General features: G+C 41.7%; 1 protein-coding gene across 1 annotated transcript in view; it reads left to right on the forward strand.

The window, feature by feature from the left end:
• The first annotated feature begins 12,842 nt into the window (after positions 1 to 12,842).
• RAB2A (RAB2A, member RAS oncogene family) overlaps positions 12,843 to 20,656 on the forward strand; it is a 90,509-nt gene continuing 82,695 nt past the window's right edge. The window contains exon 1 of the mRNA XM_059394623.1: positions 12,843 to 13,176. Coding sequence (XP_059250606.1) covers positions 13,131 to 13,176 — 46 coding nt within the window. The 5' untranslated portion in view covers positions 12,843 to 13,130. The remainder of the gene's footprint in view (positions 13,177 to 20,656) is intronic.

Genomic DNA, 20,656 nt, shown 5'->3' on the forward strand with positions numbered 1-20,656 from the left:
GGCGAGTGGAGCTGAAAAGCTCTTAGAAAGTCAGCGGGTCTACGACTGACTGCTCACTCATCTCCGGACTTTCTCAGTTGAGCGAACCAATAAGTCACCTTGATTCCTAAAGCTAAGGAAGTTAAATAATAAATCCCAAATGCTGGGCTTTCTGTTGCTTACAGAGGTCAACCTCCTGCCTGATATATCCTTTTGAGGCTTTGAGTTCCTACTCTTCTACCTAAAGTAGAGAACACGTCCCTGCAGGCTAGCGGCAGCAAAGGTCAGGACAAAGGTGTAGATTTCAGTTTGGAAACTTTCCTTTCTGGTTGCTGCTCCAGCTTTCTTTCTGCTCTGGCTTCCCCGTCGCTCCGTCCTCCATAGAAGCAGTGTTCCAGTTTCGGTCTAGGGTGGATTCCTCTGCTTGCCCTCTGGGTCTCCATGCCTCCTGCTTCCTCACATGTATGTCTCCATCATGTGATTTCCCTCCCTTGACTGTCCAGCTTCTCCTTTTCTACGGCTCTTTTCGCAAAGCACTCTCTCTGTGCCCAGACCTCTTTCCTAGTAACCCAGCACTCCCTCAGACTAGCATTAGTCTTTTTACACGCGGCCTCGTATTTGCACTCCTGTCCCCCACTCATCCTTAAACTACTGTTATCTGATTTATGCCTCCAACTGCTCTAATGAAACTGCACTGTTTGCTGATGACCTCCTAAATGATAAACCCAATAAACATTTCCATCTTTATAATTTCTAACCTTTCCTCAAAGGGTATTAATCAGTTTCTCTTTCAAAAATTCTATCTTCTTTTGGTGTCTTCCTACCATCCTCTGATACATAGTTTCCTAATGTGGGTCCCTGAGCCATGTGGATATGGAGAAACTGCATCTTTATTTGTATTAAGTCTAGTTGAAATGTACCTTTCTTCCATTATGATTGTTGTTAACAAACCATGGTGGTCTTGGTATCCCTTGCAGCTTTTCACCAATAGAAATACAGATGTTTTCATTATACAATATAATTGGCACAAATGTCTTGTTATATTATTTATGCTCATCCCCGCTGCCATACTATGGGCTTTATTAGACCATAAAAAGATGTTAGATCTTTTCAATTAATGTATTAATAAGGAAACTCATAGATTCTCTAACACAGGTTTGGGGAATATTTGGGTAATAATTCCAATATCATTTAATTTTTTATAATCCACTTTATTTTATTTTGTACCTTTATTTTTTTAAGATTTATTTCTTTATTTTAGAGAGAGAGAGAAAGAGAGAGAGTGAGTGGGGGAGAGGCAGAGAGAGGGAGAGAGAGAGAGAGAGAAGCAGACTTCCCACTGAATGTGAAGCCCCACGCAGAGTTCAATCTCACAATCCTAAGAATCATGACCTGAGCTGAAATCAAGAGTCAGATGCTCAATGTACTGAGGCACCCAGGGGCCCCTATTTTGTACCTTTAAAATCATTATTTTCAAATGGCATCCATGAGATTTACCAAACTGCTAAAAGGGGGCAATTACAAAAACGAAGGAGGAGGAGAAGGAGGAGGAGGAAAAAGAAAAAGAAGATGAGGAGGTGGAGGAGGAGGAAGAAGGAAAAGAAGAAGAGGGAGAAGAAGAGGGAGAAGGAGGAAGGAGGAGGAGGAGCAGAAGCAGTAGAAGGAGGAGTAGGAGGAAGAGGGAAGAATGAGGAGGAGGAGGAGAGGAAGAAGAAAAGGAAGAAGAAAAAGAAGAAGAAGGTAAAGACGAAGGGGAAAGGGAAGAAAAGGAAAGAAAACACTGCATGTTTCTTGCCTAATTTGAAAACATTTCTTTAACTGTTTCTCTATTCAATTTTGAAGCTCATGTACAAAGCCACTGTCCCATTTTTTTTTAGGCTCAAAACCATCTGGGACTGCCATCATAGTGAATGGATTTTAAGAAACGGAAGTGTAGATGGAATCGAAGACTTGGCTACATCACATGGTTGGTAATTAAGGAGGCCGAGGGCTTAATATACTGCAAAATAAAGTTATGGGAGTGACCTAAAAATCCAGATTGGATCCCAGGGCCATGGCCTGATTATAATTTGATTGACTCTGTTAAAGTGTCTGAAGTCACTATATCAGAAGGAAGATGGTCAGCCTCTAAGGCTCAAAAAGGAAGACCTTAGAGATAAAAATTGGCCTTCTTTATTGAAATACTACATATACCATCCTGTGAGTTCTCTTGGAAGACCCAATATATCCCTTCTTCGTGAGCAGAAAGCGTCCATCACCTCCTTGTGGAGGACAAATCCGTTTCTCTTAGGTGTTACGTGCTGATGACTTCTAAATTTGTGTGTGGAGGTCAGATCGCTCCTTAGATCCATATATCCAGCTTCCAGCCCTGCCACTTAAAAGCTGCCATGACATGAGAAATTACTTAATCTCTTTAAGCCTCCACCTCTTTCTCTTTAAAATAACAATTAAAAAAAAAACTGTATCAGATTTGTTGTGAAGATTTGGGTGACTTGGCATGGTTTGCCCCACATTTTCAATGGTATTAAGCTGATAGGGAATTTTTAATTTGTCAGAGACTTGGTAAATAAGTAGATGATACAAATACATAATCTGCAATAGAGGAACTCCAAATGTCTGTCGAGCACTTGAACAAACATTTGTCCCCAGCGATGGTACCAGCTCTTCAGTATTTCTCTTTCTGGCTCAGACCACACCTCACAAGCTCCAGGCTCAGATGTCCAGTGGCTTGTCAGACAAGTCCATGTGGATGCCTGTTGGTATTTCAATTCTATATGCCCAAAACAGAAGTCTGATTCTGTCCCCTCTTTCCCACACACCAGGTCTTCTACCTCAACTCGTTGTATTACCCTGTTCATTGGGCAAGATACCTAGGAACTGTGCTTAATTTTTCTCCTGCCATGTCCTTCCATATACACTGTGTTGGCAAGCTGGGGCTAGCTAGACTTGGCCTCTTTGGTGGTGCCTGGGTCTACCTGGATGCCAGAGAAGAGTCACCTGGTCAAGTTCCTCAGGGAGCTAGGATGGGCATCTGTTTTTTCTCCTTCCTCACAAAAATCCATTCCCTTCAGAAGTTCACCTCTCAAAGCTACACCACCGGGGCAGAAGAGAAGGGAAAAAGAGCAAGTTCTAGGGACACTGATCTGCCTGGAAACCAAGTTCTAGGGACACTGATCTGCCTGGAAACCCACCTAGTAACTTGGGGTGACCAACTGGAAGCAGCCCCCCTTTCCATGGGCTGGGTTGCAGCTTTCCTCCTAATCCAAACCCTCTCTTCTGCTCTCAGTCACTCTACTATGTCCTTGGGAACAGGCTTCTTATGCATCTTCTCATAGTGTCTGGTCCTCTGCTGGTTAGCAAACTTTCCTATGAGGTCAAAAAGAACGTTCTTTTTGATGATCTCTGCGCTTCAGTATTTGGGGTTTTGTTTGTTGGTTGGCTTTTTAAAAGATTTTATTTCTTTATCTGGGAGAGAGAGAGAGAGTAGGGTGGGGGGAGGGGCAGAGGGAGAAACAGACACCCTGCTGAGCAGGGCTCCATCCCAGGACCCTGGGATCCTGGCCTGAGATGCAGGCAGACTTTAACCCACTGAGCCATCCAAGGGTCCCTGTGCTTCAGGATTTGTAATGTGCAAGGTGCTCTCAGGGCAGGGCCCCTCTCCTCTGAATCCAAGACAGGTACTGAGACTACTTATTACCTCTTTTCCAAAATTTACTTCTTCTTTGTAATAAACAACTGGTGTGTTCTGTAAGACTCTTTCTTATAATTTAATTCTCCATGACAGAATACTTTTGATTAATTCTATCATTCATCTTTATTACTTTTATTGTATAATCTGTTAATTTTTCATGAATGCTTTGTTTTTAATATTTAAAAACCTGTAGGTTTCTAATAAATTAGGAGTCCGTAATTTTGTGTTAGTTGTAATCAAAACATTGCAGTTAAAATTGTATATCAGAGCTGTGTCAAATTTTTGAATAAATTTTCATTTTATTAATGCTGGAATTTTTCTTTTAGGTCTTTGAAGAGATTCTGAGTTGAAAATGTGGGATGTCTGGACTCTTGATCTCAGGGATGTGAATTCAAGCCCTGCCTTGGGCTCTACATTGGATGTGAAACCTACTTTAATTAATTTAATCAATCAATTAATTTTTTAAAAAATCTTTATAAGATGTATACCTTCCACTATCCCACATATGTCCAGTACTAGGCATAATAAGTATGGTAGGCAGAAATAAGATAGCCCCCAACGCCTCCACTCCATTCTATACACAAACCTTCTCCCAGTTCTTCATTCGAATATTTTTTTTTAAAGATTTTATTTATTTATTTGACAGACAGAGAGCACAAGTAGGCAGAGAGGCAGGCAGAGAGAGAGGAAGGGAAGCAGTCTCCCTGCTGAGCAGAGAGCCCAATGCAGGGCTCCATCCCAGGACCCTGGTATCATGACCTGAGCCGAAGGCAGAGGCTTTAACCCACTGAGCCACCCAGGCGCCCCTCTTCATTAATGTCCCAAGTCGGTTGCCTTCAAGATAGGACAATTATCCTGGGTGGGCCAGACCCAATCATTTGAGTCCTTAAAAGGAACTGGCCCTTCCTGACAAAAATAAATTCAAAACAGGAGGAACTAAAAACGAAAAGCAGGAATGCTTGGGTAGCTCAGTTGGCTAAGTGCCTGCTTTCAGCTCAGGTCATGATCTCAAGAGTCCTGGGATTGAGCCCATATTGAGCACAGACCACATAGGGCTCCCTGCTCAGCAGGGTCTGCTTCTCCTTCTCCCTCTACTCCTCCCCGCTGCTTGTGCTCTCTCTATCAAATAAATAAATAATCTTTAAAAAGAAACAAAAAGAAAGAAAGAAAAGCAGATTCTCTATTATTGGCTTGGATGATGGAGTCAGCCTTGTGGCAAGGGACATAGGCAGCCTCTAGGTATTAAGAGCAGTGCCTGGATAAGAGCCAGCAAGGAAATAGGGATGTCAATCCTACAACAGTAAGAAACTTAATTCTGCCCTACCATGTAATCTGGGAAAGGGACACCAGATGAGAATGCAACTAAGCTGACATCTTGATTTTAGCCTTATGAGACCTTGAGTAGAGAACACATCCACACCATGTTCAGACTTCTGCCCTGCACAACTATAACATAATTAATAGGTATATTTTTTTGCCATTAAGATTTATCTGTTTGTTTGCTTATTATTCAGTAATATAAAACGAATCCAGTAGAACTTCCTTATATTGAGGGCTGACCTTCACACCATTTGATGTGGTATGAATCAGCCCAGTAGGGATAGCAATGTTCCTGGAAACCGTTTCTACAATGGATATCTTAGAATAATTCGGCTATACACACAAGTGATTGAATAAGTACATTCCATGAGGCCAAATGTGTCCCATTTCAACTCTCCTTAATCAGAGCCAAAAAATAATAATAATTGTAGATACTCTAGTGCCCCCCAACACAAAGGCAAATGTGATAAACAGGAACTGAGTGGAGAGCTGACAACCTCATTTATAGAATAAGATTTAAATGTCTTACTTTTGCTAACTTTTCTCCCCCCTCCCCCACAAAAGAAATTTATCCTGGGGACATATTTGCCTTGGAAAGTTTTCACACAAGTAAGGGACCCTGAATTTCAGTCTCATCAGCTTCATGGTAAATCTCTTTCTTTTTCTTAGTACCTGGCATAAGAATGGCAGGTCTCAAATAATTCTTTTTCATGTAGCCATATTAAATTAATCATTAAATACTTGCCTACTTCAGTGACTTCCCAATTTTTAAGTGACTAAATGTTAATTGAGGAATGCCTGTCTATGGAGTCCACTTCCTATTTCTTGTATCCTGGGTCACTCATAATGAGACATATTATGTATATTGACTTCCTCATCTCTGCTTGTTTCCAAGAAAGAAAAGGTAAGTAATTCAGTTTGGGAGTTTCAATTGTAATTAGTTATCAGCCTGTTCTATAGATAAGCAAAATGGCTTATCTCTGGGTTCTGACGAGACAATCTTATACTTCATGTTGGGATTTAATGTCCTTCGGGGGGAAGTGAAAGGATAACCTTCCAGAATTGCAGTCACTTGATTGATGGAGAGGACCCCTCTGGTTACAAAGTTCTGATTATAATCAATTTTTCAAAGGAAAAAGTTAAGGAAAGTATAGTGTAACAATGCCAAATAATCTGTTCTTGCTGGAAGACACTTTTGTGTAATTTGTGTCAAATGTGGTTTCAAGAAAATGTAAGTATCTATTTACAAGGAGTAAAAAAATGCTCTCCATTAAGTTTAGTAATGAAAACTTCAAAATATGATTTCAAAATTGATTGAAGCTTGTAGTTCTTCTAATGAAGATTACTAACCTATAGTATCAGAAAAGACTACTTTCAGGGAATAAGATGATGGTCAAATTTCTACTTGTCTGTATCTCAAACTTGCTAAACTAAAGGCTTTCCCTACCCCTGCTTAATCTAGATTTTTTTAAACTTGAAACTTAAAATGAATAATCAACTGCTGTAATATTTGGATACAAGAGGTTTTGTAGGTAAAAAATATTGAGCTCCCATAAAATTATTCAAAGAAGTTAATGAGAAGTTGAAAATAATTTATGCGGTTGAAACACATGAATCATTAAGGATTTGGGATAGGAAGCAAAGAGCAACTTTAAAAAATCCTATTTGGGAACTACTTTGTCATCATATTGTGTCCTCAAAACAACTGCTCTGAAATGCAATTTTTTACTTTTTTTAAAAGATTTTATTATGTATTCGAGAGAGTACATGAGGCAGGGAGGGGAGGAGGGAGAAGCAACTCCCCACTCAGCGGGGAGCCCAATGTGGGACTCAATCTCTGAACTCTGGCATCATGACTTGACCGAAAGGCAGACACTTAATGACTGAGCCACCCAGGCACCCCCTCATTTCAATTTTAAAGAACATATCTATTCTTTGAATCACTTTTATTTTGAAAAATTAGGAAGTATGGAAAGTATACTTCTGTGTTCTCCAGATTACAAGTGAAATAAAGATTCTGTGGTGGTCATTTTCCCCTCTTTCACTCTGTATGTTAAAAATTCTGATAGTGAGATTATTCAAAGCGGAGATAAAGAGCTCATTGGAGGGAGGGGGGATAACCGAGGGGTGAAATGTGATCTCACAATGCCCTGTACCACTTATTTTCTAAGATCCCTTCTCATTCAAAAGACATCCATGACAGAAGGTTTTCTGTGTCTATATCTCCCACTGGGACACAGCCTGCTTATCATTTCCTCAAAAATGGAGAGAAAATGGATTTCTCTTTATCAAAATTTGAAGACCTTCAGGGATCGAGATTAAAAGAAATTGAGTCACTCATGGGACAGAAAGTGGTTTTGTCTTCAGCCATTGTGAGATATACGGCTCATGCATCGCCATTCTCTTTCCAGCTCCAACTTGGCCAAAACAAGGAATGCCTACTAGTTAACACAAGACCTATAACACATTAGAGGTAAATGGATAGCAGGGTCAGAAGCAATTGCATGTTCCAGTTTCGGCTGACAAAAAAAGACTAATGCTGCAGATAATAAAATACTGCTGATGTTCTACTATGCTGCAGGAGTTAGTCTTTTATTTACTTAGATACATTTGCAAAAAATCATTCACCTGCAATTTGGCATCCACACTTGCTCCTGGTAATGACATGCTTTTCAGAGTGCTCTCATGTCCACCTCCCAGGAATTTTATTATGTAAGCAACCAGAATTATTATCTCTATAGAACAGATGTGACAAAAAGTTTCAAAAGAATTTTCTTGAAATCAGCTAGATAGTGGCAGGGAAGACTGTAATGCGGGCTTCCTGGAATTCAACACTAGGCCTTTCTATAGACCACTTTCCCTGCTGAAAACACTGGGCAAACAGAAAGGACTTACAAAAGCAGTTAATTAGAGCTCCTGGGTGGCTCAGCTGGTTAAGCTCAGGTCGTGATCCTGTGGTCTTGGGATAGAGCCCTGCTCAGCGGGGAGCCTGCTTCTCTCTCCTTTTGCCCCTCCCCCTGCTTGGGATCTCTCTTGCTCGCTCGCTCTCTCTCAAATAAATAAATTAATAAATAAAATCTTGAAAAAAATAAAAAGGAAAAGTAGTTAATTAAGACCACTATCCTGGGTTTTAAGTCACTTTAAAAGTGTTTAAAATTAATTATTAATTCAAGGTATTTTATGTAATTACAATTTTTAATCTATTATTTTATAACATGAGCTTATTGTTCCAATATTCATTGTTTCATCTGTGCACTTATGTAGGTCTCTTATTACAGATCATCAGTCCATTGGTAAAAATAATAGCCTACATATAAAGCAAAGTTTCTTCAGACACCTACACGCACATTGACTAAGGTTATGAATTTGTAATCATTAAATTTATACTCTTTAAGTAAGCTTTGGAAGGATAAGCAGAATGAAGTGGAAGAGAGAAAACAGTAATTTCTGGCTTTGACAGGTGGTCAAAAATGGGCCACAAACAGAAAATACAATGGAATATTAAGTGTGTTACCCAGCCAGAATATAAGTGGCCAATGAGGTGGATAAGGTGAGCAAAAGAACAAACGAAAGGGCTGTTGGAACGCCTGAAGGGAATCGGTTAAAGCAATAACTATGAAAGATGATGCCCTTTAAGGCCCAACTTAAATGGTTCTCCCTCTGTAAAAATCTACTCTCATTTTCCAGAACAAAATTCTATCCTTTAAAATGACACATAACCTCTTCTGTGGACTTCATCAGACCAAAGCTACCCATGACTGAGCATAAAGAGACTCTACTTTAAGACACCTGGGTGGCTCTGTGGGTTAAGCCTCTGCCTTCAGCTTGGGCCATGATCCCAGGGTTCTGGGATCGAGCCCCGAGCCTCGCATCCTGCTCTCTGCTCTGCAGGGAGCCTTCTTCCCCCCTCCCTCTCTCTGCCTGCCTCTCTACTTGTGATCTCTCTCTGTTAAATAAATAAATAAAATCTTTCCAAAAAAAAAAAAAAAAAAAAAAGACACGGTCTCTCTTGGGCTCATTCTTAGTGGCAGGTTGCAGGTGGAGAACAGGGAAAGGATGAAAGGAAGGAGGAAATAATTTGGATGTTTATGTAATGTCTACTATGAGATTAACATTTTGCTGGACACTTTGTGTCATCTCCTGAGACAACTAAGGTTTAGAGCACTTAGTAATTTATCCATCAAATTATCAATTGCTAAGTACTAAAGTCAAGATTTGAACCTAGTTCTTTCTTTCTCTTACACTGGTACTGAGCTGGTCAAGTATTTGCTGGAAAATTAGTTTCATTGTGGCATTTACAAACGGCTGAAAGAAAACATTTCACAGTGGTTCTTAATGATTTCTGGGTCACAGCTCTATGCAAGAATCTCTCCCATAAAATTACATATATGCAAACACACACAACATTTTCCATACTATTTCTGGAGGATCCCAGAGCCCCCAGAGTGCATTCAAGGACTAGTTAAGGAACCACGGAAACTAAAAATCCTGTGGATTACACTATTACCTCTCCCACCCCTCTCCTATCCCATCCACCTCACTGCTTCCCTCTTCCCACAGTCTGAGAGCAGTCAAAACCAGAGAAAACGTAAACACATGAAACTTCTGATTGGGAACAGTAAATGCAAAACTCCAGCTTAATGCTGTATTTTAAAATGTCGTGGGGAACTTCAATGTGGAGACCTTAGAGAATGTATTCTAACAATCTTTAAACTTCACAGTTTTGACCTTCAGACCAAATATGATGTAAGACTGAGAGATGAGGTTATCAGAATTCATCCCCAAGGGAATGAAATAGCCGAAAATCAAACTGAATGGAAAATCCCAGGAAGTATACTACCATTTAGGGGAAAAGAGGTTTATTTCTGTCATTTTGCCTGAGGAATTTTTCTTGAAAAAATGTTCTTGGATTTTGAGGGCTAAATCAAATGCTTCAAATGAAGTTTGTATGGTTTTTATTTATGCACTGAATTGTTTCAAAGAGGGTTTGAGATGGTATACAGGCACAGAAAAAAATAGCAAATATTATGAATTAAATGTAGGAAGAAAGTAAAGGTAGAGACATAAACCCAGGAATGGAGCTGATTTTCAAACATGAACTCTTGGGGCGCCTGGGTGGCTCAGTGGGTTAAGCATCCGCCTTTGGCTCAGGTCATGATCCTGGGGTTCTAGGATGGAGCTCCATGTCAGGCTCCCTCTCAGCAGGGAGTCTGCTTCTCCCCTTGCCCCTCTCCTGCTTGTGCTCTCTTTCTCTCTCAAACAAGTAAATAAAATCTTTTAAAAATAAAATATGAACTCAAAGTAATTTTAAATAATTATTCAGTACTAAGAGTTATATATTAAGTATATATTTTTCATAGTTATAAAATATCTTCACATACAATATCTTAATTGATCCTAAATTGACTTTGTCACAGAGGCAGTTATTATCTACACTTTCCAGACAAGGAAAATGAGGCTCAAATGACGTAACATGGAGTCTTTGCTCTTTTCATTAGATTACACTGGTAGGTAGCAAGCGATCATCACAACACCTCTGCATCTCAGGAATGGAGGGATGCCACACAGTTCTGTGCAAGAACAACAAGCATTTGACTCCTGGGACCCAGTATTGTTGTGAGAAGATTTCTGATACTCTACAGGTAGCTTCAGATCTGGAGGTTGGAGACACATAGAATTATACTTCAGACTTGGGAATAGACCTTTAAGGTAACACTTAACTCCCTTCAGGTTACAGAGGAGTACACTGAAGCTCTGAGAGGCCAAATGATCTGGCACAATTATCTGATCAGTTAATGGTAGTGCCACTACCAGGGGCCAGCCCTCCTAAGGTTTTGTTTTGTTTTACTCCATAGTTCCACATCCATTTCTATGATTTTTTTTTTTTTTACGTGCCCAATTCTGATTTTCTTTCTCTTCAGTTTCCCCTGTATCCACCTGGCTAAGTACTATATGCGTACTGACATGGCTACAAGACCCTGCAGGACCTGGCACTACTGACTTCTCCAGCCACTCACCCACTCTAACAGTCTGGGAACACTCCTGACTCAAAAGGGTGCTCAGCTTGTGTGTGTCACCCGAGAGAGCTCTCCTGCTGAGACTATGAGCAAAGGCCATACCTCTGAGAGTAGAAAACAACTGAGGGGACGCTGTAGATGTCCATCACTCACGAAAGACCTGAGTGAAGGCACTTGGATGGGAGTGACAAAATGGCCTCTGGAACCTGGAGGCCATGGGCAGGGACCTCCCTTCGCCCAAAGTAAAGATGAGTGAATGCAATTCCAGGTAACGTCTCACGTCAAATCCCTGTGTGCTATCCCTGAAACCTTAGGAAAATCCCCCCCCCACCCCGAACACACACATACAAAATACTCCAGAAACAACCAGTGAGTTCATACTTGGCAAGGCCATTCAAACTATGTACTAACCAACAGTAGCCAGCTTGGCATCAAGGTGTCAGTATAATTACATAATGAGAGACATCAAAAGGGAAAGAATATTGGGCCAGAGGAACCAGGGTCACTAAATCCCAGTGACTCTTCCCCTGCAAAGACTGTCCTTCCATTGCCAACGCTAGAGGATATGGGTTAGTAAATGAGCTTCCTCAAGCAACTTTAAATTCCATCAGCAGATCCACGAACTTTGCACACTCTGCTGCTTTGCCTGAACTTCACTTCCCAGTCCCAAACTTTTGTCCTTTCAACAAACTCTGACTCATCATTCATACTCCTGGTTCAAACATCATTTTTCTCCAGATAACCTATCCTAAAACTTTAACAAACTCTACTACCTCCTCTTCCAAAACTGCGCTCCTTTAGAACAGGTTCTGCCTTCAGTTGCAACGCCTAGCAATGCAGAAACATAGTAGGTACTTAATAAATGTTAGTAGAATGAAAAAAAAGAGTTACTTCGTTTTTCCTTTAAACATATTTTTTCAATAGGTAATTAATGAACACTGCAAAAAAAAAAATAGTTCAAACTGCACATGTAAAATTCTGGGAAAAGTAGATCTTTCCTCCATTCCTATCCACTCTCCCCTTGGTTCCCGTCGTGTTTCCTTTCAGGCTGACTACACACATAAGGGTATTTCGGTGCACCGCTGTCATTTTTTGAAAATAAAACTGTAAAATATACATATTACCTATATAACAATAAAATACGATTTACAAATACATGAATATATTTCGCATAATATAATTAATTACAGTAGTATATTGAGCATAACAACATAATTGTTATATATCTTATATGTAAGTAATACATGTGATATAAATATGTATGTCTGCATCGATTTCTGTGCCTTGTTTTTGTTTGTCAGGCTTTTTTTTAAAGAGCCGTGTAATATTCCACCATAGAGCATACCATAATTTACTTCACATCGTCTGATTTACGGTTTGCAATTTACAGGTAAATCTATTTTCCCTCTCAAAACCCCGTCCCCAAACACAGAAATACCACCGCCCTTCAACCCCCCCGCCGAGCGGCTCCCGCATTTTCAAACACCTTTTCATAAGCCCAGGGCGGGGCCCTGCACCGAACGCGACGTCCGCCTTCCCACACGTGCCCCGGGCCTCCACTGCAAGGCGGAAAGACGCGGCGCCCATGCGCGTCGCGGCGACGGAACCGAACCTTCCACTTCCCTCCCCTCCCCCAGCGTCTCCCGGCCGCCGGCGTCGCCCGCTCAAACGTGCCGGAACAACCGGCGCCCGGCCTCGCCCGGCTCACGGTGGACGGGGCGCGGCCGGGGCGCGGCCGGCTCGGCGCTGGGCGGAGCTCCGGCGGGGCGGGGCGGGGCTCTGGCTGGGCGGGGCTCCGGCCGGCGTGCGGAGCTCCTCCCCTTTCCTCCGGAGGCGCCGGCAGCCGCAGCACTTCCGGGTCGGCGCGGAGGCGGGGCGGAGGCGCCGCGGCGGCTGTTATTGTTCGACTGGGCTCGGCCGGGAGCTGTCTCCATCGGCTCTGCGGGTGTCAGTTTGTCCGGCTTCCTCTCGGCCCCTCACTCCCGGCGGCTGACGGCGACGGCTGCGGCAGGCGGGGCCTGGCGTTTCGAGGCCGAGCGGCGCCGGGGTGAGGGGCGCGGAGGAGGAGGAGGAGCAGTAGCGGGAGGAGGAGCCGTGTGCCCTGGCACCGAGCGGCCGCGGCCATGGCGTACGCCTATCTCTTCAAGTACATCATCATCGGCGACACAGGTGAGGGCCCCGGGTGCGGCCAGGCGGGCGTCGGCGGCCTCCCGGCCCGGGCTGAGCGGCAAACGGCGTCTGGCAGGGGCGCGGGCGCCAACGCCGCCCGGCGCCTCCCTCCCGGCCGCGCCGCTCCATTTCCGCAGTGCTGGAGCTGGTGACGTGGGCACTGCGAGCGGCCGCGGCCTGGCCAGGCCCTGTCCGCGGCCCCCGCCCTGGGCAGCCCTGCAGCTGGGGGCCTCGGCAGCCGTTTGCGACTTAAGATCTAGGAACTGTGTGACAGGAGGAGCGGCCCAGCCGAGGGCCGTCAGGGTCTGACTTAGGTGATTGCACCCCTTCTCCGGGGCCCCTCACCTTGGGCCTCTTCGCAGCCGTCGAGAAGGAAAAAGGCAGGCAGAGGAGAGCAGGTGGTGATGGGAGAAGGGTCTTGCGTTTCCTGATCAGTCGCTCCCACCTTTTCCATCCTACACGCAGCTGTCAGAAGCCGGGCAAGGTGCTCCTGGTGTGGGACGGCCAGCTGAGGAGGAGAGAAGGGAACCTTAAAAAAAAAAAAAAAAAAAAAAAAAAAGTTTTTTTTTTAACACCCTCAAATCCCGGGTCAGAATAAGTCCTGTCCCGTCGCTCGGCGGCTGGGGAGTCCCTTTCCAGGTCACTAGAGCGTGAAAGGTCTGTCGATTTTGCCACGTGTAAACTGGGGTTATTTGGTAGTAATGGGAGGCCGTTCAGTGCTCTGGGTGTGTGCTTGCGTATGTGTGCCTGTGCGTGTTGGAGGCACTGTGATTTCTTGGATATATCAGAGTCAGGGTTGCAACTGCCCATTTTTAGGCGACCTCATGTACTTCTGAAGCAGAAAGAAATTCAGCTGTTCTCGCTTGAAGTAACATCTGAGTGTATTTCGCGGATAAGTAAACAAACTTGTAAAATATACTTAATACCTGTGATTTTGGCATTATTTTGAATCTAATAATAAAACTAAGGCTTGTTCAGGTGTTACAACTATTTATATACCAGAGTCTGATTTCAGTGAGGACTCTTGCACAACTTTGGGCCCTTTGCACAACTTTGGAAACATAAGCAGCAGCTTGTGGTTGCACTAGTGATGTAGCAAATTCAGTAAGTAATACAAGAAGCATGTTGATTGCAGCCTAAAAAACTTGCTGTCCCAAACCTGTCTTTTTAGCAAGGTTTTTTTTTGATGTGTGACTGTACAGAATGAATGATTTTCTGTGTAATGTCTTGGGTAGAGGAATGCTTTGCAAATGTTTAGTAGCAAATTTTTACACCTTTTACAAAAAGCTGCAGCATGTTTTGAAGGAGAAAGAATTGGTGAAAGCCTATTGGAAAATTTTTATTTAGGCTGTAAACCTGAGCTGGAGAGGAAATTTATGTTAATTATGATATGAATGTGTTTGAGAATTAAAAAGAGGAGTGAATATAGACATATAGAAGTGGTGAAGGTGCAAAATTATCCTTTGCAGGTTGCCTTCTTTCAGCTTACTAATTGAGCATCTACTGTGGGTAGAGTAGTGGAACTACAAATAGTAGAAAGCTGGTGCTGGTGCTTTTGGAACTTGCCCTCATTCAGAAACAACTCCCAGGCAATTTAAAGGGAACACTTTCCCCACTCTAGCCAACCTAGTTTTGCTGTCAGATTAGTCTTTCTGAAACCTGGCTGTTAGGAGACTAACAGCCTCTGCTCACATTCTTTAGTTTGACCTTCTAGGAACTCCAGTATTTTAGCCTCTGTTTGCTTTGGTAGCCTTCTTTCCCACTACTCCCTGCCTTCTGGCAGTGAGGCCTGGTGGCTGATTTCTGTGCTTTTTCCTGGTTCCTACTCTTCCCTCTGCCTCAAGTGCCTTCTCAGTGGAAAGTCTACCAATCTTTCAAAGTCTAACCCAGGTCTTCCATAATGCTCTCAGAGTCAACATATATTAAGCTCTTTTGATGTGTCAGGCTTTTTCTGGTATCCTGGCTGGCAGTGACTACTATTCCTTTATCTGGGTGCATCACACTTTGTATTTTTCTGTTATTAATGCCAGACTGTTTCATAGGTACTTGCGTAGGCATCTGTATTTGATTATGTGCCTCTGGAGGGCAGAAAAGCTGTTTAGTATTGCTTTGTATTTCAGGAAGAGCCTAGTAGAAGGTCTTGTACATTTAGTTAAATTAATGAAAGAATAGCCAAACAAACCACTATGTTCATGTTAATATACATTAATAACTTGACTGTAGGAGGTTTTTAGCCTGCTTCTGCCACTTTTTTTTTTTTTAAGATTTTATTTATTTATTTGACAGAGAGAGACACAGAGAGAGAGGGAACCCAAGCAGGAGGAGTGGGAGAGGAAGAAGCAGGCTTCCCGCCGAGCAGGGAGCCCAGTGTCGGCCTTGATCCCAGGATGCTGGGATTATGACCTTAGCTGACGGCAGATGCTTAACAACTGAGCCACCCAGGCGCCCTGGATTCTGCCACTTTTTTAACTGACTTTGGCCAAAATCATTTACCATGTCTCCTTAATTAAAAATATATGCACAGTTGTAAGTTACACTTAATGTGGCCCTCCCCACAAAAAGATATTAAATCAGTAGTGTGATATCCATCCTGGATGTCTTCAAAATTCATAGTATGAAAAACATATATCCTTAGAATGAAGGAAATTGCTACTTTTCCCATTTCTCTTTCCCTATTTTATAATGTTTTCATTTTTAATTTTTACATTTCTCTCAATAATGAGATAAAATGGAGACAGATGTGGAAGTACCATTCACATCTTGTTTTTTGGAGTTTCCACTTCATAGAAGAGATTTTTAAAAACTTTCCATGATCATGATGATACCGTTGAAATGCTTGTTTTCTTAACTCTGGAGCCAAGTGCAGTTAAAATGTAGCTTTAATATTTTTCATTGATAGTGTCTTGTTCCTGAAAACTCATTTAGGTAAATGTGTCATTTAAATCTAGATATAGATGGAAATTGGTTTTTAACTAGCCTGGCCTAATAGCATAACCAGATAATTATCAAATAGGGAAAGAGAAAAATTTAATAAGCCTATAATTGTTGCTCCTAAAATTCTAGCAACTGCCTACCATTTTAACCTGATCACTAACCATCCTTGCCCTTTTTGCCACTCAGGTAGGCAAACAGATGCTCAAACCCAGTTGTATTCTATCTGAAGTGACCCTCTTGCCTTGCCCCCCACCCGAAAGGTTAGGTCAAAACTTTTTCACCTGACCAACTCTTGCTTATCCATTCTTTTAAGATTGTTAATAAACCCCACTACTCCCTATTGCATCGTTCTCATCCCCTCCACTGTTCCTTCATTCTTTGTTCCCCCTTCTCCCCACTCGCACATGCTTTTTTTTTTTCTTTTTCTTAAAATCTTTTGAGGACAAGTGCTATGTAAGAAAATAAAAAATAATAAAATAATAAAAAATAATAGCTAAGTAGCTGGGCCCTTGGAAGACGTGCTGCAAGACTTTATTTGTAAGGTGGTAGTTGAGCTGAAATTAGAAGGATGCACAGGGATTTGCAGGTGGGCATGGGGGAAATGTCTGGTAGGTAGTTGGGAGTACATGTTTGCTGCTTGATCAATCTCACATATACTTCTTACTGGTTTTAGAAAATTAAAAATAGAGCCATAGTGTGAGCCATTTTATTGAGGACTGTGAAAGAGAGGGAAAGGGTGAGAAGTGAAGAGCTGACTGCAAGATCAGGTTGGCAGGAATATGAGGGGCTGGAGTGTGTATGTGTGTGAAGGTAGGGGAGACTTGAAGTTGAAAGGTCAAAAACATGCGACATAGAGGCAAAATCCTAGAGGACTTGGGGAACGATGGCATTAGATTTTGTAGAGCTTTAGAGCTGTGACAGAAGGAAGACCTATCCTGTGGGAGACTCAAACTTGAGTTTCTTTAGATTCTCATGAGTCACCTAGAGTGGCTTTTCTTTTTTTAAAATAAAGATTCAGTGGTCTGAACCCCAGCAGATTTTGATTCGCTAGGTCTGAGGTGGAGCTCCTTGTCGCAAAACCTGAGGCCAGAAACACCAACCATTTTATTTCATTATATGAACAAGTTTGTTAGATTATCTTCAGAAAACAAACAGGGGAAAAACAACTAAGAAATTTGGAGATAGAAGAATGCCACTTATTTTATGATGAAATATAGCATGCATATAAAAAGCATATGTATGTATATATTATGTATGTACAGTTTAATGGTTTTAAAGAACAGTAATGACTTATTATACACCCATGCTAAAGAAACACAGATCCTCATCACCTACGTCTTCCTTTCCCAGGGTTCCACCAGCTTGAATTCTGTATTAATCCTTCCATTGCTTTTCTTCGTAGTTGTGGAACTTTTTCATCTCTGTATTGTTTTATTTTGTCTGTTTTTATATGTCTTAGTTTTATTCAGTGAGAGAGCTAAAACATGTCTGAAATATACCTTTTAACATCATCTAGAATTTAGACAGTTTATTCTTTTTCTATTTTTAAAGATTGTATTTATTTATTTATTTAGTAGAGAGAAAGAGAGAGAGAATATGAATATCTTATGCTCAGTCCCAGGACCCTGAGATCATGACTTGAGCCAAAATCAAGAGTCAAGACGCTTAACCAGCTGTGTCACCCAGGTGCTGTAGACAGTTATTCTGGTCTACTTAAATTGTTGCTTGCAAGATTTTTGAGTATCCCTTTCCTTTTTTCTTTCTCTCTTAACCAGTTTGCTTGCTGCTTGCTTCCCCTAACATTTATAATGCTACTGGGACTTCCGTTGAATCCCAGAGGTCATGGTGCTGTTGTTCTCGTCCTTTTTCCTTTCATCTCCTGGTGACCCTGCCTCCTCCTTATCTCAAATAATGCCCCTCTCTTCTTCCTCAGTGCTCTTGTCTCTCTTGTTTTCATTCTGTTCCTGCTCCACCATGAAATGAATTTTCTCTTCTCTCTGATCCTTCTCCCCCACTCTATCTCGACAGCTCACTGCCTTTTGCAGTAGCCAGTAATTTTGCTGGTTTTTTGAGCAGATTCTAATTTTGCCAGCTTAGCTGTTTTTCCCTCTCATTTTGGCCCAGCTGTGCTTGCTCCATTTTGTTATTCTTTGCTTATCCTGAACTGCAAGGCTGTGTCCTTTGCTATAAAAGATAGAGCCAAATACTGACCTACCTTGTCCTCTTTTCTAACTTTGCTTTCTATGTGAAAATTTCCTATTTGGTTCATCAACCTCATTTCTTTGCAAGTTTTAGAATACATTCTAGCTGCTGTTCTTCACTTGAGAATAAAAGACACCTGGCAAAAAGATACTGGATTCCCTTTGCTATCATTCACTTGTAGTCATCTCCCTTTTAATTCCTACTGAACTTCTCAATACAAGCAACTTGGGTCTTATCCTGAAGATGCTGTTTAAGAAGACCTGCAGTGAGTCCTGGACTTCTATATTTTTTAAAAGCACTATTATTTGCTTATTTACTTATTTACTTTTGAAGATTTTATTTATTAGAGAGAGCACAAGCAGGAGGAGAGGGAGAGGGAGAAGCAGGCTTCCTACTGAGCAGGGAACCCGATGTCCAGCTCTGTCCTAGGACCCTGGGATCATGATCTAAGGCAGATGCTTAACCGACTGAGCCACCCAGCGCCCTTAAAAGCACTATTTTTTAGGGGTAGTACTGTGGCATTCCTCTGCAGGTCTGTCATGGGCCTTTTGTGTATATTTTTCTAGAGTTTATCTTTTTTTTTTCCTGTTGTCAGATTTTCTGCTTTCTGAAATTTAAGTTAATCCATAAAGTATATCCAGGCTGAAGTTATGTGGAACTCTTCATCACATGAGTTTTGGGCACCATCTGTGTAGTAGATCCTTAGGAACCATTCTTCACACTTCTTATAGTTTGTATACAATATCAAAAGGTTTTCACTTTTCATTGCTTCAAAAGATATGTGAGGTTACCATTTTATAAATAAAGAAACTGAGCATCATTTGGGGCGTTACTTTTCTCTTCTCTTGTAAGTTTTTACTCTTCACAGCTATGATGTAGCTCTCTAAATTTCTCCTAGTTTGCTCTTAAAAATTTACCTATTTTCAGGTGTAGCCGACAGTTAGTGTGTGTCTGGTCAAATCTGAGAGAGAAAGGAAGGACATGAGTATTGATGGGTGCATGCCACAGTGAAGCTCTTGGAGCAGGAGAGAGCCTGGTGCAGAGTTTGTGCTTCAGAACATGGGAATGCGTGCTAGGTAGCCTCCACTGGGTGGGCTACCTGCATTGGCCAGTTTGGTTCTTTTTGTTTCAAAAAGGATTTAAGGACATTTATATAAAATTTTGTGATCGTTTTATTCAGATGGGAGAAAGAAGGTACATTAGTTTTGTGTTGCTGTCATAACAAACCACTGTACTCTAAAGCAGCTAAGAGAACACAAATTTATTATCTTACAGTGTGAAAGAAAGTTCTATATAAGTTGATAGTACATAACAGCGTATGTCAGAAGTCTGCCATGTTTCTTAGTGGGCTAACATCCAGGTTTCAGTGGGACCAGGTTCCCTTTTTGAGGCATTCAGGTTGCTTTTTCAGGTTGTTGGTAGAATATACTTTCTTGCAACCGTGCAGCTAAGCTCTTCATTTTCTTGTTGTCATCTGAGGGCGGCTCTCAACTTGTAGAACCCACTACATACCCAGTTCCTTGGCTTCTGGTCTCCTTCCTCCATTTTCAAGGACAGCAGCAGCCAGCCAGGTCCTCTTCCTGGGTCATCCCATTTCTCTGACCAAAGCTGGGAAATGTTCTCTGTGTGTAAAGACTTGTGTGATTAAATTGGACTTATCTGGATAATCTAGGATAATCTCATCTCAAAGTCTGTAATTTCAATCACATCTGCAAAGTGCCTTTTGCCGTGTAGAGTAACATAGTCACAGGTTCTAGGGAATTAGGGTATAATTTCTTGAGTGGCATCCTTCTGCCTACCACTGAGGGTAAAGGAGAAACAGTAAGTTGAAGTCAGAAGCAGCATTAATACTTGATTTTTTGTGTGCACGTTTTTGAAGTGGGCATTGTATTAAGCTATGCAAAGAGAAAACTCTGCTTATTTACTTTAATTATAGTACGCATTATTTTTTTAAAAGCATGTATGCGTATATTTAATTATTCCTGATCATGGGTCTTGAAAGGCATTTTCCCTCTGATTTCCTCTTTAAAAGACTACAGTGTAGTGTAGTGAAGAATGTAAATATACAGCTAGTATATTTATATATTTATAGGGCCTTTTCTGCTGGTACAGGTCTTCGAATCTGAACAGTAATATCCATGATGAAGGCTCCATTTTACAGGTGAGGAAAGAGAAGCTGTCATATCCCAGAGCTAGGAACTGACTAAACTGGAGTTTGGAATTTGAACCCAGGTCTTTCTGACTCCAAAGTCCATACTCTCCTGTATCATAGGTATTTCTGGATTCCCACAAATTCCATTCAGACCTCTTTTGTTGGCCTCAGTCCCCTTTACTAAAAGATACC

This window comes from Mustela nigripes, chromosome 3 (assembly GCF_022355385.1).
Source record: "Mustela nigripes isolate SB6536 chromosome 3, MUSNIG.SB6536, whole genome shotgun sequence".
NCBI lineage: Eukaryota > Metazoa > Chordata > Mammalia > Carnivora > Mustelidae > Mustela > Mustela nigripes.